The following is a 19755-nucleotide window of genomic DNA, read 5'->3' on the forward strand; positions in this document are numbered from 1 at the left end:
TATATATATTTAATTTAGAGATAGGATCTGAGTTGCTTAGGGCTTCGTTAAAGTTTCTGAGGCTGGCTTTGAACTTGCAATCCTTCTGCATCAGCCTCCTGAGCTGTGGGATTACAGATGTGCAACACTTCACCTGGCCTCAACTAATTTATATGACAATATTCCAAATACTCAATTATATTATCTCATTAGTTCATACTTTTTTAAAAAAGTGATATGATATAAAAGCTATGAAAAAATAAATTGATCTTTCCTTTACCTAGCAGAAATGGTGACCCATACCCCTTAAAGCAACTAAAGTTTGAGAATGGTAATGAAGTTATGATCAAGTACTAGTAACCACCAAAGGCTAAGATGATCATGGAAGGATGAATGAATAGAAGGAGAGAAAGACGTGCAGTAGGGTCATAATGGGGCCTCACCAGTGTAGTAGAGAGGAGAGCTAAGATGATGCCTTTGATATAGCTTCGAGGTGATATCTCTACCAAGAGATCAAACTCAGTGCTCAACGGTTCTCTACAACCTGTTCAGATTTACACATATTATTCAGTGTGAAAGATGGAACCTAGTACATAATAAATTTTAATCTGCAAAACTATTTCATATGATTCTTACTTGTTCATCATACTATGCATTTTCTAAAGTTATATCTTAAATTAATGCATTTTTGCTTTACATAAGATACCTAAGATGAGGGCTGCTCATCTAATGACAATGTCAAACTATGGAGAATTTTTTTAAGAGTCACAGTTTGGACACACACACTATTGGAACAAAATATAATGTATAGAATCCAAAGCAGCAACAAATAGCAATGTATCTGAATGGTCTTTGTATTGGACATTGAACTTGGATTTTGAATATGTCTATAAAATGCTAAGGCTTTACAACGGCTTAATGATTGTATGATTCAAAAATATGAAAATGTTCTTGCTATATTCCCCTACATATCCAATCCCACAGTACTCCAAAAATAAAATATTTTTTTAAAAGACTACTGCAGGTAGTTGTTGCAAGCCATAGAGATGTGTCTTTCTCATCAAAATACTGGTTTCCATTTTTGTCTTGCTACACTCATTCAATGATGGTGAGAAGTTCTATTTAGATTTTCTCAAGGCTTCTTCAAGCACAGTGGGAAACTATATCAATATCTAATATTTTAAAAACACATTTCACAAATGTAGCTTTCATTTATTTGCAAATAGACAAGAATGAGTCATAGAATGAAAAACTGAAAATCTACTTTTTAAAAAGGCACCAGTTAAAGAAATTAAGTGAACCAAACTATGGATTGAACTCAGGGGCACTTGACCACTGAGCCACATCCTAGCTCCATTTTGTATTTAATTTAGAGACAGGTCTCACTGAGTTGTTTAGCGCCAGCTTTGGCTTTGAAATCACAATCCTTCTTCCTTAGCCCCCAGAGCTGCTGGGATTACGGGTGTGCGCCACCACACAGGACTCAAAATTTTTTTGAAAAAGTACAAAATTTTATCTTGTAATTATCTCGTTTTTAATTCACATGATTTGTCTAATTGTTTATTTGCTTTAAGATTGTAAGCACTGTAAAAGTAGTGACCATATTTGTTGTGATCTTATACATGTGTATTCATTTATATACATTTGTTTACATACACTATATACACACAACACATGAGTATATACAACATCTGTAGGTATTTACATATAGATGTAAATTTACTTCTAGCACACTATAGACTAGTATAATAGGAATTTATTGAATGAATGAATGAATGAATGAAATTTAAAATATCATTTACGAGCATTTATTTGATGCTTTAATCTCTTCAACAATAAATCCTCATCCAGCACCAAACATAAATTTACTTGGAATAAATTGTCTATACTGTTTTATTCACCTACTGAATTACTGTATCTCAAATATTTCATAGGCCTTCTTTAATAGACATGTAATAAAAAGTAAACTTAAAATTTCATTTACTCCTAGCCTTTCCTCTTTTTTTTTTTTTAGTATCTGTTCTTTGGCTTTAGTCATTTGTAATAATAAAGCAACATGCAAATGTTAAGACTCTACAGGCAAAGTGTTTGGCACTAGTAATACAGAGAGCTCTCTAGTTAACTGGGGAGATGATTTGAAACAAGTAACTAAACATACAGAGAATGCCAACAGAAGTACGCACATGTGTTATGTAAGTTTGAGGAGAATGGCTGTGTTTCAGGAATACTTAAGATGTCAGAGCATGAGAAAAATGGCACGGAAACTTTGATTAGAATTTTGAAGGAAGACTATGGACTATGGGGTCTTATTAAAAGTGAGGAGGAAGACTCATTGCAGGCTGAGGAAACAGCACATGAACACGTAATTTCCCTGCTGTCCACTCTCTTCCTCCAATTCTGCAGATGACAGTGGAACCACCCAAGTGCACTGGTACCCCTAACAGTTCTAGTTTGCAAATTTCATCATTTCTTCTTTTTGCTTAAATTTTTACTGAATTCTTGTTTAAAAGTTTAGAAGTTTTTAATCTGGTACACAAAGCTCTTCATAAAAGTGATCACTTTAGTTTCAGTAGACAGTTTTCAACATTTATTTGCAAGCGTATTTAAAGTTTCATAGCTTTTACAAGGACTCTGTTGTCTTAGTCAAGAATGCATTTTTCTTTTCCTCCAACCACTTTCTACTTTTTAAAAGATTAAACTCAATTATTACATATCTAGAAAAGCTTTAATGAGGTTACCCCCCCTCCCCACAACACCCTGTTTATGCTTCTTATTTTTGATTTATCAGATTGTGCCATTAGGTGTGGCTTATTCAATTGCCTTTTGACACCAAGATCTACTTTCTGGCACTCATACCTCTTATCTCTGCCTCACTTTTGGAGGGCATCAAATGTAGGTATTACTGAAAAAAAATTAAATAGTCTATACTCTGGAATAATTTAGATGGCTCACTTATGCCTTAAGTTAATGTTCTCCATATTAACTGGCAATTAGCTGTTTGAAATTATAGATTTAAAATATTTGAAAGGACTTTAAAATTATCTAATAAAGTGTTTTAAAAAATATTTTTGACCATGACCCACAGAAGAAATGTTTGACATCACAACATGGTACATGCAAAGATTTACAATCTGAAATACTTCCACTACATAACACTTAGACTTACTACTAAAAATATAGCAAAATTAATATCAAATGTTTTTGCATTACTACTAAATGTAACAAAGTTTATAATGTCAAAAGAAACCAAAATCAGTTTCCTATTTTCCTGTTTATCCACAAAAAATGATTTCAAGTCCCATTAATGTGCAAATTCCTCATACTATTTATTTAGCTGTAGACTCTCCCCACATTTTACAGGTAAAAGTGAAGTCTTGAGAGAGGTAAGAAAAGTAAGCACAAAATTGGATCTAGAATATATCTAAATATCATGCTGGTTCTCTTTTTACTTTGCTAAGAAGCTACAGCACACATGACTCCTTTATTCTAGGAGACTATATCCCTTGGGCAAAATTCTTTTACTAATGTGTTCAGTGAATCTTGTCTTTATGACAATCTGTACACTTTAGAAAAATATGTGTGTTAAAAACAGTAGTGGTCTGGAATCCAATTAGAAAGGATACATAAAATCATCAGACCTATACACTCTGAATCAAAGCTGATGAGGTTTCAATATGGACATTTCATATATCTATAACGATACTTTCAGAGCGGTAAAGTGAGTGAGTAGAGATGATACTATAAGTTGGGAAGAGAAGAACTAGTTGGTCGAAAAGCCATACTGCAGAATCCTGAAATAAAGGAACATGAAAGATCTTAAAGTTCTTTGTTAACTGTTTGAAACTGAAATTGTTAGATGTCATATTTATATGAATGTTTATTAAACATAAAATTTTTTATGTACTGCACATTTTACCTTGTTCTGCCCTTATCTTGGTATATAACAAGTATACTTTCTTGTATTTAACATTTAAAAAAATCAAAGGGGAGATTATTAGAGTAGAGGAAATGGACCAGTGGAGAAAAGAGGGAAGGGAAAGAGGAAATTAAAGAAAAAGTACAGATATTATGCTATAAGGTGCTGTCATGAAAGGGTCTGTGGGGGAAGCTTTATGAAACCAACAGTCGTTAAGGTTCGTGCTGTTATTGAAAAGTAAAATAGGAAGGGGAAGAACACTCTTCATTTAAGAGCGCAAGAGCCCACAGGCTTAACATATTTTATTTAATTGAAAACAAATCACTAAGCAATTGCAATTATCAGAGAATCATGATTAATACTAGGAAGTTTGTATCTGTAGAGATATAAACATCTCTTTGAGAAACAAGTTTAGACTAAGCAGGAGTTTGAATGAAATCACTCTTAAATATCATTTATTCATTTCTGAGTCTGAAAACAATACCTGGATATTACCTAAATGTAAATATACATATAAATGTTTTTACCTTAAGATCATTAATTTATCAATTATTTTGGAGTTTAATTATGACAAATGTTATATGGAACCTAAGTTTTGTTAGTTTAATAATTATATATTAATTTTAATATTTCATTCATATGATACAATAATTCCATTTCTGTTACATTTTCTTTTAAGTAAAATTCAAACAAAAATTCTAATAGATTGTCTTCTTCAATTTATGCTTTGCTGTCTCAAGAGATAATTCAAAAAACAAAAGTAATAAAACTTACATCATGCTATTGACAATACTAAAGAAATTAAATGAAATATATTAAGCACTTTATGTTTTGAAGTACTGATTTTTCTGTGTTAAATATAATACAGTTCACATACTACTACATCTTACTATTTCCTTTATCTAAAAAGAAAAGACAATGGCACCTTTTGTTTCAAAAGTCTTACATTTAACAACAACAAAAAAAAAAAACACAAAATACAATAACACACATAAAAATAATCTTATTTTTAAAGTAATCTGTACGAGGCAGCATCTGCACAGCCTGTCTCAGGAGTGGCCAGCATCTGTTCCCATTGATAACTCTTACTGAGAAAAGCTGAGTACTTACGAGTACATCATGGACCCGGACTGGGGCAGGTTCTATTCAGTCACCATCTGATCTGTATCAGCCAGGTCAGGGTTGGGAGGCTGTAAAGTAATGACAGTCACTAGCACCAGAAAAGAAACAAGTCTGGCCAGTTTAATGACTGAGGTTTACCATCTTGATATAGTCTGATAAGAACATGATCAATTCTGTGCCAGCTGTTTCCACACAATGAACTGTAAATACCTGCACAGAGAAACTCCAAGCAGTAGAGGTCTCATAAGGTGCAACTGGTGATGATTCAGAAGGCTACACTTTTCCGGTTGGGGAGGTATGATCAGCATTGAGGTGAGGTGTGGTCCCAATTTGTTTTAAAATATACAAAACATTAGAGTACACTTCTTACTTCCTCATTAAAATATTCCTTCTCTTCCCTTTGAGGGAATCATGAAGGTGTGGTGGAGAGAAGTCTTGGGTTCTACACTAGAGCACCTGTTTCACCTTAGTAATGTGACCATGGGCAAGCTGCTTAGCTTGTTGAGACTTATTTCATAATAAGTAAAAGGGCTTATATTTAATAATATATCAGGGCTATATTTGTCTTTTCTAATATTTCCTGTTTCACTCTGAAATAAATGATTTTATTAAAAAAATTTATTCAGCCCCCCCAAAAACAAACAAAAAAAAAAATAGAAAAAGAAAAAAAAATCAAAACTTTGTTTCACCTTCCCATAATCAGGAATAGCTTAGTCCATTTTACTGGTGTTGAATTCCTCAGCATTTATAATTAGTCCCTTTACATATTTGCATATATTTATGGAGTTTTTAGAATGAATACATGAACTTTTAATAAAGATCAGTAAAACTGTAGCATAGACATTGGAAATTTAAGAAGTACTTTTAAAGATTCAGAGTGAGAAGATGGAAAAAAACTCTGTACATGTACGCTTTTGTTATTCATGCAGAATAATTTTGTCTAAAATACTCAAAGCAAAAATGAATCTAATCTTAACATTTTATAATAATATTCTTCTAAGGTATTAGTAAAAAATACATTTCCCAAGATTTTTGGCAAATGAAAAAAATGAAGCAGATTCTCAGTTTGTATAACCATCAACAATATGAAAAAAAGACCTAATTTTTAGTAACAATACAAATTTCTAAACAAATAATTCACAAAAAGTTACCAATAACTTTAACTACATTGAAAACTATACTTTAGCAAAAATAACTTTGCTCTTTGGAACATTGATTTATTTCAAAAGTAAAATTTATAAAATCAAACAAAAAAGTGCCAGAAAAATCGTGTCAATTTTAGTAAATGACTATATTCTATTATTGTTCTCATAATCCTTACTTGTTAAAATTTAAAAAATACTACCAGCCCTCTATATTAGTACAAACCAATGAGGTAGAAAATAAAGTATGTGGCTTAGGTGGAGAAAATTATGCCATACAAGAAGCAAGTTCATGTAAGTATAAGAATCAGCTTTGAGGATTCTGAAATGAGGTGTGGTATATACATATTTTTTCTCTTAGTTAACAAAATCAGCATTTTCATATTGAATCATAGCACTTACGAGAGAAGAGCTTAAGTGATACAGCAATATGTACTTTCACCATCCTTAAGCACTCAAAGATTGCAACAGAAGCAGTCTAATATTTAAAAGGTCAAAAATAGGTTAACTATCTCAGGAAAACTTCCTGTTCAGTGATTCTTTCAAATTTTCTTTTATTTGGTCTTAAAGCTTGAGTCTTCCCCCCACACAATCCTTCTGCTTTCCATAAATATGTAAAGATGACTTGTTTTTATATTCTGTGAGGTAAAGTCTTTGCCATGGTCAGGTGGCAGTACACTAGGCTCCTGGAGAAGACAGGCCTGGGTTCATTTCCTGGCACTGTCATTGATGACAGTAGGAATATACTTGGGAATATTCTTAAACTTCTAACCTCTTAGTTTGTCTCTCTGTAAAATGTAGATGACACTTATAATTAGTTTGATAATAAAATTAGTGTCTGGGCCATAATAAAGACCTCAAAGTCTTAGGTACTTTTTTTCAACTCCATCCCCCACCCCCACCCCCGCCTAGAATTAGCACTCTTTTGTTAATTGTTTTCAATAGACTTCAAAAGTGATATTTTCCAAGCTCTTCTGCCATATGTCTTCCTTTTCATATTGCCTTGAGTTCTTTGTTTTGTTTCAAATAATTAAAGACATAGATGTATTAGGCACTAATTAATGTAGCATATGAAGATTTTTAATATTCTTCATAAGACTGGATAACTAATTCTGAGGGTTGGTAGGCATTAGTAATTTCTATTATAAAAGTGAAATTATTACATGTGAATTTTATTTAATTGGCTCTCGATACACTCAGACACATGTTGCAGCATGTGGGCAGGTACTTTAGTGGTTTCTATTACATTGTTGATTGATATTATTATCATTCAAAAGGAAATGAGTATATGTTATAAAATGCCAATGGGAAAAAGTCAACAATGCTATTATGATAAGACATCAGGAGAAGTAAAAATACTCTCAAGTGAATCACATCTCTTTTGTGTCTAAAAGAAAAGAAAGGAATATAAAATATAACTTTTAGAGCACAAGCTATAAAAACATTGTGGACACTTAACTGTAATTGCAGATCTTAAATTCATTAAATTTTAAACTTAGTAAATAAATGAGTAATGATCAAATAAATAATTTAACTTCATACCTACTGGTAGCCTACAAATTAAAGGTTGATTTCAGTTTTGCTTCTACTTATAAAGCAATCAATATACTATTTTTTTCAATAAAGAAGGAATATAAGATCACAGCTTAATACAAGACCACAACTTCCCAAGTGTGAGCACTTGGATCTAAAAGATGCTAGGATAGAAAAATGAGACTAGCCTGAACGAGCTTCATGGATTAGAATGCATGTATCATAAGCCTTAGAAAAAGGGACTAAACTGAGTGGCCTTTATCTAATATATTTTAGCAATTAATTAACACTATTTGTTTATAAAATAATTAGAGACAGTTCAATTTCAGGACACTACTGTAAGGTTAGCTTATCTCTATGGATCATTTCCATGTGCTCAATTAAATTCTTGAATTAAAAAGCTCAAAACATATGTGCTTTTTCTTTTTTTTTTTTTAACCCAAGAAGGTAGGACTTGGAGTTTTCACACTGATGCTTAAGTAGATTTTTTTCTTGAATTCTAATTGCTTGTTTGAGAAAACTTTATGGTTAAGCAAAATATATATTTTACAAATTAGAAAGTAATCACATTGAAATTATCACATAAATAGTTTATAACTACCTTCAAATTGTAGACAAGTTCTATTAACATTCAAACAAAGTATTAAAATGATGTCCTTATAAATATCTGTATTTGTAGCTAAAACAACTTATCTATCAGTTTGAAGAGTCCAGCAAGACTTAAAAAACTAACCTATACAGCATTCTTTGGATGGTCTCCTCATGGTTTTTTGGGTTTCTGTTTTCTATCTTTGTAGTATTATAATCAAGTTCATCAATAATGAGTGATATATCAATTTTTTATGTCCTAGAAGTTTTCAAATTTTGAAAATTTTACAGTTTCAGTCTTTATTATTGAGCACTCTCTATATTTATTTGAGTTATTTTATGATAATTATAAGATGTTTCTGTAACCCCATATGTAGAATTCACTTTTTATATTTTGTGATCTAGCTAATTCTTACCTAAAATTTAGGAATATGGAAGATAAGTTAAGAATTAGCAGTTATATTAAAGTTAATAAACTAATATTAGTAACACTGAAAATATGTTTACAATAGTCAAATAGCCATTTATTTTTATTATCGAGTGATTTTATGAAAAAACATTTCATGTGAAAATGGTTTATCTCTTTGCAAAACATTAGTAGGTTCTGTTGTAATAGAACTCAGCTTCAAGACAATTTGGGGGCAATTATTTATATCTTCAGAATCTATATTTATATATTTTCTCCTTTCATAACACTTTCAATCTGGTTTGCTAAAACAATAGGTCTCATAAATAAAAGGCTTAATAACATCTGTGTTAACATTTTTTACGTGGTTAAAGTAGTCTAGGAATGTATGTTTCTGGGGTTGCATGGTAATTGGCTATATTTACTGATTGATTAACATTTGCCATCTTATACAAAAATCTTGAGCATAAAATACAACTTTATAGCCAGTTTTAATGCTAAAACGTGATTAACAATAAAGGAAAATTCAAATTAACACAAACTTCTAATGCAAAGGATCCTTCTACCAAAAGAATTTGTCTTCAAAATTTCTCTTCTAAGCACAGTGAAAGCATCCAAACCAAACCTCAAAATCACAGGCATCTAATATTAATGTGCCAGAGACTTATGCAGGAAAGAATCCCCTAGGGCTCACAGAGAGGCTGTTCATCCTTCTCCATCATCAGAAAGAACAGATAGTTAATGCCCTGGATCATTCAAATAGCCAGTGACTACAGAGTGACCCAACTCATGGGGAGCAAAAAACAAACCCCATAGTGAAGAGCTTTATGAATAATATGTTTGAGTAATTGTGCAAAACTCTGAAGTGGATAGCATGACCCCCAGGCAAGACTGCATTTCTTCCATACATCAAAGTGATGAACTGGGAACTCCACATCTAGGTTTTTGCTTCATCTCCCAAGTTGGTATATCCAAGCATGTAGTCTTCCTCAAGAACTGATGCTCTTCCTGGAAGAGTCATCTTTGCCTTTCATTCTTTTTATTGATATTCACTCTGCTTGAGAGTCATGATATGTTTTCAAGTCATTTGCTACTTGGTCTCCACTTATTGTCACAGTTGGCAACTTGCTGAACCACAAGTCTGGGACAATCCTGAGCCTTGCCAGAATGCTTTTGCCAAATTTAAGCTGTCTCTCCTGGAGCAGGATATTTTTTTCCTTCTATAGTAGTACAATACTATCTACTTGGCCATCTTATTTATGAATTTGTATTCTCTTATTTATGAAGTTACACTTTGGAAATGCAGCATTTGATAATGTTCCCTCTGTTTGAGTCAGCAAAGTATGCCAAGAACCACAGGAAATAATTACAGGAACCCTTTGGCACTGATCTAACACATCACAAGATTTCTTCAAGAGATGTGTGAACTGAAGCAATCTTTTATTGGAACATATATTAGTTTACTAATAGATGGCAGTAACTACCCAAAAAGTACATCTATGACAATGTCAGAGATGTGGGGGAAAAATCCTAATTTTTTCTGGGATAAGGAATAGAAAAACCATGAGGAGGAAGCTAGGATGCCACCCCAGAATTGTATGTCTAAACATGAGGATAAATTCTCTAGACCAAATTTTGTAGGTAGAGGGTTGTGGGTAAATAAACAAGTAGATAAGGAGGAAGATAGATAGATAGATAGATAGATAGATAGATAGATAGATAGATAGATAGATAGATAGAAAGAGGAGAAGAGAGGAGAGGAGAGGAGAGGGAAAGAATTATAATTTCAGGGCTTGCACTAGGTCCAGGCTATGCTGATGTGTTTCAGTTGCATTTACTGAAATTATAAAATTTTGTTTCTATGTATGTATGTGCCTTTTTCTAAAAGTTTTATCATTCTTATCAGATTCTCCATAGAGTCTATGACATAAAACTCAATAAGAACTATTGAAATAATATGAAAAAATGTCCATCATTTCTAGCAACTAGAGAAATGCAAATCAAAACTACTCCAAGATTTCATCTCACTATAATCAGAACAGCAATTATCAAGAATACAATAATAATTGTAGGTGAGGATGTGGGGGAAAAGGTACACTCATACATTGCTGGTAGGATTGCAAATTGGTTCAATCACTATGGAAAGCGGTATGGAGATTTCTAAGAAAACCTGGAATAGAACCACCATTTGACCCAGCTATCCCACTGCTTTGTTTATACCCAAAGGACTTAAAATCATTATACTATAGTGACACAGCCAGATCAATGTTTAGAGCAGTTCAATTCACCATAGCTAAACTATGGAATCAACCTAGATTGGCCTTCAACAGATGAATGAATAAAGAAAATGTGGTACATATACATAATGGAATATTACTCAGTCTTAAAGAAGAATGAAATTATGGCATTTGCCAGTAAATGGATGATACCAGAGAATATCATGCTAAGCGAAATAATTCAAACCCAAAAAACCAAAGGTTGATTGTTTTCTCTTATAAGCAGATGCTGATCCATAATGTTAGGAGGGTAGGGAAGAATGAAGGAACTTTGGATTGTGCAGAGGGGAGCAAGGGGAGGGGAGAGGAGGGGATGGATGGGAATGATGGTGGAATGAGACTAACATTATTACCCTATACACCTCTATGATTGCATTACTGGTGTGACTCTGCATGTACAGCCAGAGGACTGAGAAGTTGTGCTCCATTTGTGTACAGTGTGCAAAAAGGCATTCTACCCTCATGTGTAACTAGTTAGAATAAATTAAAGAAAGAGACAGAGAGAGAACTATTGAAACAGATTATCTTTGAGATTCTGTTGGTTAATTATGTCCTATTTTTCTAATATGTAGTACCCAATCCAACACTAATCTGATGTGCTAATGGATTTTATTTGCTTGACAATTTTTTCTCCTCTCGGAGCTTCAGGAGGAAAGTGCATAGGGAATACTGTTTCTCCAGGGGAAACAAGTTGTTTCCAAATTTTCAGGATAGTCTTGATGACACATGTCCCCTTGCACTATGCTTTCTTTCTTCTTTTCTTTTTTTTTCCTTTTCTTTTTCTTTCATTCTGTACATGCAACTGCACTACCTGGTGTGAATAGAAATGAATATTCCAGACATTAGAAGAAGCAAATGCAGGAGAAGCAGGATGAAGAAAGACATGAGCAAGAGTAAAATAAAAAGACCCAGAGACTAGCAAGAAAATGAAGAGTAGGAAAAAGAAACAAAAAAAAAAAAAAAAGGAGAGAAGGAAATGGATGGCAAGGAATTGGGGAAGAGACAATCAAGAGTACAACAGAAATAGTCTCTTGGACATATGGTTAAGATTTTTAAGATCTTTCATAAGAAAATAAAAATGCACATTTAGATTATATCTTATGTGGTTGCACATTCATATGTGTATGAATGTAAATAGATGGATGTATGTTTTTATTTTTTATTAATTTTTTTATGGTGCTGGGGATTGAACCCAGGGCCTTGTACACACGAGGCAAGTACTCTACCAACTGAGCTATATCCCCAGCCCCCCTGTTTTTAATTTTTGAAGTATTTAATAATTATACTTTTCTGTGGTTCTCAGTCTAAAACATGCATTTATATAAAATAATCAAATTATTTTGTCATTTTTAAAAATTTTAAAATTAAGCATATTTCTAGATACCAGACTCAAACTTTCATTTATTCATGCAGTCATTAAGCAATATTTAGTGAGCACCTGCCATGTGCCACACAGTGTGTTAATTGCTGAGCAAACAACATTTATTTCTGTCTACAAAGGCTTGACATTGAGCAAAGATGACCAGTAACAAGCAAATAATTAACAATTACAATTATTATTATTGAACTTTTGAGTCTAAGCTACTGCTACCTAAGAGGAAGTTAAATTAATCATGAGCTGAAAGAATGATGGGAGAGCAAGTAAGATGTAAATACAGTTTGATAATAGAAAACTGACTTCTACTTCCAGAACCTGTCATGAGTCCATCAGCTTATTTACATACAATATATAAAACAAAGGATTGGGTAAAAATTCCTCTCCCCCATCCTTTCTACTGCATCATTTAATCGGGATTACAACTCATGAATTATGAAAATAAATAATCTATATCTATAAAATATCCCATAGATGCATATGATAAGTGTCTCCCAAAGCTTTTACAGAGATTAAAGACTATCCTATTTGGTATAATATGAAATGCAAAGCCAGTAATATTTGAATATTTTAAATACAGAATGAAATAAGACTATGTGAGTATTCTCCTAGAGGAAACGTGTCTTGTTTGGCTCCTCTGAACCCCAGAATCTTCACTGTACTAGTCAAGCATGTTGTATTTCTGCTATGTAAATCGTTAGACTTCAGTAGGATGCTGTAATTTCATGAGAAGTCCACATTCAACATGGTCTTGTTGATTTGTGTTTAAGATTATATCTTGAAAGTATTTCCTGCTCTCAGAAATTCTGAACCATTTCCAAGAGTAAGCTTTGATTTTTGTCAGTTTACTTCTAATTGCGGACATTTGGAAAGCATCTAAATGAGACAGGTGAGGCACAAAGTCATTAGCAGAGAGGTGGGAGGAAACTCCTAGAACTTACTTTTACATGAATTAATTAAATATAAAGAATACTGAGAAGATGAAATGCTCTGACATTGGCATCTTCATGCAGTCTTGGATGTCAGACGGTCACGTGGCACATATGGTATCCTACATACCTGATGAAAGACTCATGGTTCAGCTGATGCTGACACTGACATTTGTTGATTTGCTTTCTTCAGATTTTGTTGCATTGCAATTAATGTGTATTTGATTAAGTGAATTATTTAAGAAAAAAATTTATCTGGATTTAGCTGAAGTCCCTTCACAAAATAGAAAAGGTATTAAGAGTATTTGTGGAAATAAAATATGAATTAAAAGGTAGTACAAGAGTCCCTATGTCTAGTTAAGCTTTAAAAAAAAAAAAAACAAGCAGTCGTTTTCCACAGAAAACCATTTTTTTCATTGCGGTCAGAGTAAGCTCCCCGATATGTGTGGTGCTACCTTTGATTGTAATTAAAAACTGTGAGGTCTTTGAATACTCACAAAATACATTTTATTTAAGTTTTTCAATTTAAGTGTTCAGAATCAATATTGGAAAATATAATTCAAACAATTGTAGATCTTTGTATTTTTTTTCCCTTGTTTCCATGGTACTGACTACTGATTCTTTATTTCTAATGTAAACTGTGTGGGTGTGCATATGTGCCTGTGCACTTGTGTGATTATCTCCAATGTTTCCTATCTACTAAGAAATCAAAGTTGCCTACAAATGAAATTGTATATGAAAATGAGGACTATGTCAAACTTATTTGTAACATCAATAAAGTAAACTCTGAATTAAAAAAATTTAGTGAAGTAGAATATAATAAAGAGGTTCAAGGAATTTCCTAGCTATCAAAATTTGGTGAATGGGTAGATATGTTCTAATATACAGACACAAAAATTGTCCTGAACACCTACACAAATGGCCCAGTAAGTCATATGTTTCTACTTGTGTTTTTAAGGTAAAATGGAAGTTTATGAACATCTGAGGTCATATTTTTAACTCAAAAATTCAAAGTGTTCACATCCAATAAAATAACGTTTACCAGCTTAACATTTCATATTGTGGGTAATTTTACTTCTCAATGATGGAAACAATTCCCTGGAAAACAAAAACAGATTAATTTGGGTCATTCCTGCTTTACAATACTACTTTTATTCCTCCTTTGTTCATTCTGACTGAAACTCCCTACAATGGTTACTTTGTATATTTTTTTCCCACATTTTTTTTGGTGCATTATAGTTGTACATGATGGGATTTGTTATTACATGTTTGTACATGTAAACAATATAACTATAATTTGTCCAGTATCACTCAAAAGCACTTTTTCTTCCCTCCCCTACTTTGTATATTCTTTTCTTTTCTTTCTTTCTTTTTTTTTTTTTTTTTGGTAATGGGGCTTGAACCAAGGGTGCTTATTTACTTACAGACAGGGTCTGGCTAAGAGTTTTTTTGCTGAGGCTGGCTTTGAACTAGTGATCCTTCTGCCTCGGCTTCCCATATTGCTGGGATTTTAGGAGTATGCCACTAGGACTGGCTACTTTGGACACTCTTGATATAAACATTCAGTTTTAATATTATTCTCAGTCTCACGTTGATGAGATGCTTTATCTTCCTACTTCTGAAACTATTAAATCCATTTTATGAGGATTTCCCCTTCAACACATTTTTATCACTATGTGTACAATAAAATTTAAGATATAATAGGTGTTCAACAAAAATCTATGAACAACTGAAACAATTTTTTTTTATAAATTGAGATTATTTCACGTGGAAAACAAAATACAGAAGAGAAATAATACCTTTTATTTTTTTCTTTCTTTTTTTGGTACTGAGGATTGAACCAAGGAGCACTATACCACTGAGCATACTACCTCCTCAGTACTTTTTATTTTTTTATTTTGAGACAGCGTCTCAAAAAGTTGCTGAGCCTGGCCTCAAACTTGCAATTCTCCTGCCTCAGCCTCCCCACCACAAAGAATGCCTGTCAAATGCCTGTCTCTCTTCAGAGATTCTCTTATTTCCTTCTGTCCTGTAGTGATAAAAAAGACCAATGAATGGAAGTTACAGAGACAGATAATTTGCTATTTTTTAAAGAAGAGTTTTTATTCAATTTATAATTAGTGTTGACCAAAATGGAATTACCTTCTTAACCATGATTTCATACTCCCTGGAAATGTTTAAACAGAATATGAATAAAAAATTTACTAAGGCTATTTTGTATTTGTAGTAGGTGTACATACTGGATAGTAAATTGGATGTTTTATTTTATCTAGTAATCTATTTTTCCATATAATGTATTGCCTACTTAAAAAAAAATCTATAATTTCTTTCTCCATTTTCTTTTCATCCACTTCTTTAGTTTTCAGGTTGTAAGTACTCCCCAGTGTGGTATAGTAGAAAAAGATTTTTGAATTAAAACATATCACACTTAAATTTTTTTTTTCGTAGTGCTATGGCTGAAACCCAGGGCTTCACATATACTATGCAAGTGTTCTGTCACTGAGCTATATAATCCCTAGCCCCCAAAGATATCTCTTTTGAATAAGCTTTAATTACCTGCTTTGTAAAACTAGGCAAGCTTACCTGACTCAATGAATCTCAGTTTTCTCATCAGTAAAAGAGGGATTCTAATATCTACTCTACAGATTTGAATAACAAGTGAAAGAATGAATAGTTACTTCAGGAATAATCCTCCAACTTGCTGGACAAGTATCAGATGATAAATAATATTTCTCTCACTTTCAAGAAATATTTCCCTGAATGACTGATGCCACCAATATTTGATTCTTAACTACCTTTTCTTCTTCCTAGTTCCTTTCATCTCCTCTGCTTTCAATATGAAATCCTAGTCATGATCATGATAATTGTGAATATCACTTACATTGTAGCTTACAAATGACTTTTTCACATACTTCACATACAAAAGTCTCTCAATTCCCAAAGAGTTGGAGAGTGATACATAGAAACTGAGGCTTGGCATACTCTTCTGTTGTTCTTATCTTTCTAATGATAGCTCTTTTCCATTCATGTCTTCAAGACTTTAAGTGGGACGTTTTCACACTAGGCCATTTAATTTTTCTTTTCCAAAAAGAAAAAAACAATGTGTCTTTCATGAGTTAATTCATTCTTATGATCTTATAGAAGTCTCTTCTTTCAGACAACTCCTTAATCTGTATCTCACTTAACCACTATAGTTGTAGTTTTAATAGATACCTTACTAAGGTTTCATTATTTTACCATGACTTTGTTTAGAAAAACATATTTAAAGAATATTTTATTCTCCTAGTATGTGTCAGGCATGGTGCCTGGAGCAAAACTACAGCTAAAATGGTAAATATGACACCACTCCGCTCAGAGAGAATTTACAGTAGTCAGGTATCTCATATTCCATCTTTCTACTTCCAAGCTTATCTGTGTAAGTCAGTGGCACCATCCTATGTCTAATCACTTGCTTTAAAAAATTGAAGGGTATATATATATATCACATGTTCTTTGTCAATTCATCTGTTGAAGGTTGGTTCCATAGTTTGGCCATTGTGAATTGAATTTCTATAAGCATTGACATGGTTGCACCACTGTAGTATGCTGATGTGTCAAAATGCATTCTACTATCTTTAGGAATAATTAGAACAAATTTTGAAAAAGAAAAAAAATGAAAGGTATCCTCCATCTAGGTTTCTATGTCATTTTCTGTATCCATTCAATGGTTTGGATAATTATTTCTTCAAGTGGTTTCTTTAGCTCATATTTTCCTCTCCCTTCTTCCTAACCTAGCTTATATTGTTCTTATATAAGAACAGTTTTTTAGCTGAGCTCCATAAGCCTTATTCTTTTCCATTTCCTGGCATTTATGCTAACAATTCAAAAACAAATTGCCCATATACATGGATTTTGACACATGACTATTAAAATATTTTAATGGCTCCCTATTTTATACTCATCAAGAACTGGATGAATGAAATTCAGGATCCTGTAAGAATCGAATTCATTGCAATTTCATTTCTCATGATATATTACATCACAAACTTCCAAGTCTTATTAAGCTTGTCATCCTTAAAATATGTAGTACTTATTCTAACTATGTGATTTCTTTTCTATTATCACAGCCTCCCTCACATTTAGGTGTTCTCCCTGTTACTTTAACTCATTTAAATATGATCCTGTCAAAGTTCAACCTAATTATCACCTCCTCAATGAAATCTGACATTTTAAGTAGCATTTTAAGGTAAAGTTCCAGAGACAGATTGCTTGGACCCAAATCCTTATTCTGCCACTAATTTTGTGGCCTCAGATAAGTCCTTTAATCTTTCTGTGCCTCCATTTCTTCATCTGCACAAGAAGATGAAAACAGCATTTATATTTTAGAACAATTGTTAATAACAGATGAAATAATGAATGTATAGGCCTTGGAATGTTTATGACAAAAGTATCACTCAATAAATATTACATCATCATCAATAATTTAGCAGTTATTATGTTATTCCAGAACTCTTAGCCTCTCTTCTGGTATACTGTTTTATCACTTATAATCAATGTTGCCCAATATAGTCCTGAATTATATGCAGGTTTGTGTTATTTATTGTTGTTCTGCATATTTTAGTTTTGTCTCTAGGGCTCCATTTTAAATCCTGAAGAACATAAATGGAAACTTTTGTTTCTTAGTTGTCATCTAGTGTCTGGTACAGACCTTGGTAGGCAATCAATTAACTCTGGTTGATTTGTCCTATACTGTTCTTCTGGAATTTGGAACTATGGTATGTTCCCTCTTCTGCTTTGGCCTAGGAAGTGAAAAAAAATCATATATACAAATTACATTCTTAGCTTTCTAGAATTCTCTAAGGACTTTCTTTCTTAACTGATAAAAAAGAATCTTATAAGAAATTATTCTTAAGATCAGGATAAACAGTTTCCTTGTTTTATTGGTGGCTGATTTAGGTTTTTCTAGTGACTTAAATAAAGACTTGTAACTTGATGAAAGAGACTGACTTTGGTATGTAATAACATGGAACTTCCATTGCTGTTATTAAAGCTGGAGTTAGGTATTATAGAAGCAGTCTATTCTGCATACAGGAAATAAGGGAGTCTATTATTTATAAAGAATTTAAACTATAAGGAAACCAGTTAAAGCTGGTGTGGTTATTATCACCACCCTGTATCAGCAGTTCTAAACAATATCATTGATAAAATGTTCCTCCCTTCTGGAGGTGGATAGTTCCCACAACCACCCCCACCCTACCTCCTTCGTCATTGCTCTAAATTTATCTTTGTGAAAATAAGATTTTTTCTGGTCAATATGGAGGTTCTGACACATCTTAGTGCAGCATTTTTTTTTTACTATTTTCCACAGTAAAACCACATTTTACTTCACAGAACTATACACACATAGATATACATACGTTTGCAAAAAAATAAAATATTATTTACAGATAATGGCATTAATATTGAAAAATCTTTCGCCAACCAAATAGGAATTACCAAGAAACATTTCCAGAATTAGTTTCTCTGGGGCCTTCTGAACTAGATACAATCCAAAATTGAAATTAGTTAGGCTAATTAGTTAGGAGCGAAAACAGAAATGAAAATGCTGATTTATTTTATTTGGCCTATTTTAGGAGCAGCACAGAAAACAGAGACAATAAGCAGGAAGGCCAAATCCTAGGATGGGGGGTGGGTATTACCCAAAGGCTCTCCATCTTTACCCTTTGAAGTTCCTGTTTCAAGTTGGGCCCTGTCCTGGGCTTCATTTCAATTTCTCCTCCACCCCTAAACCCTATCCATAATATACTTTTTACTCTCATTGAATTCTGGCCAATTTCCTATTTGATTTCCAATTCACATGAAACTGATGTTCATTACTATCTATCCTTTTCTAAACCATGTGTTTTGTTTCATTCATCTCCAGTGAGTGTGCTAATTCCTTGGTTATCTCTCTCATTATCTATGCATAATCCAAGTACCTGTCACTGGAGAGGTTACTTTATGCCTGTAATTCATGAATGATACCAGTCATGATGCAATTTTGCTGGTTGGGATTTCTTTATGAAAACTATAGTTAGATGCCCAACTAACAGCAAGATGAGAAAGCTATGTTTAGTGACACATCTCAAATATTATATAAATTATTTTCTTTTATCTGCTCTTTGCTTGAGGATAAAGACCAGTAGTAAACAGGGTCTTAATTAGTATTATATAATTTCCACAAATTTATTATAAATAATTAAAATTTATCAAATATCTTCAGGTAAAGATTTAAAAGAGGATTATTTATTCCTAGTTCTATATAAATAGTCAAGACAGCTATTTTACATCAAGGAGACAATAACTCCAAACCTATGTCCATAAGAATTACAGGCATTGATTACTGATATATATACTTTTTTTTTCCCTAGCTAGTGTTAATATAGGCTATTATTTCTCCTGAATTGTGTTTTTTTCCTCATTATTACAATGAGAAATGTAAATATCTACAGTTTTCTACATGTCCATGAT

The 19755-nt window shown here is 32.6% G+C and overlaps 1 protein-coding gene across 1 annotated transcript in view; it reads right to left on the reverse strand.

Moving 5' to 3' along the window:
* Positions 1 to 19755, reverse strand: part of LOC107138986 (transmembrane serine protease 11F) — an 85282-nt gene that overhangs the window by 62013 nt on the left and 3514 nt on the right. The window contains exon 2 of the mRNA XM_048784589.1: positions 5006 to 5085. Coding sequence (XP_048640546.1) covers positions 5006 to 5016 — 11 coding nt within the window. The 5' untranslated portion in view covers positions 5017 to 5085. The remainder of the gene's footprint in view (positions 1 to 5005; positions 5086 to 19755) is intronic.

The sequence above is a fragment of the Marmota marmota genome, unplaced genomic scaffold, assembly GCF_001458135.2.
Source record: "Marmota marmota marmota unplaced genomic scaffold, marMar, whole genome shotgun sequence".
In the NCBI taxonomy this organism is placed as follows: Eukaryota; Metazoa; Chordata; class Mammalia; order Rodentia; family Sciuridae; genus Marmota; species Marmota marmota.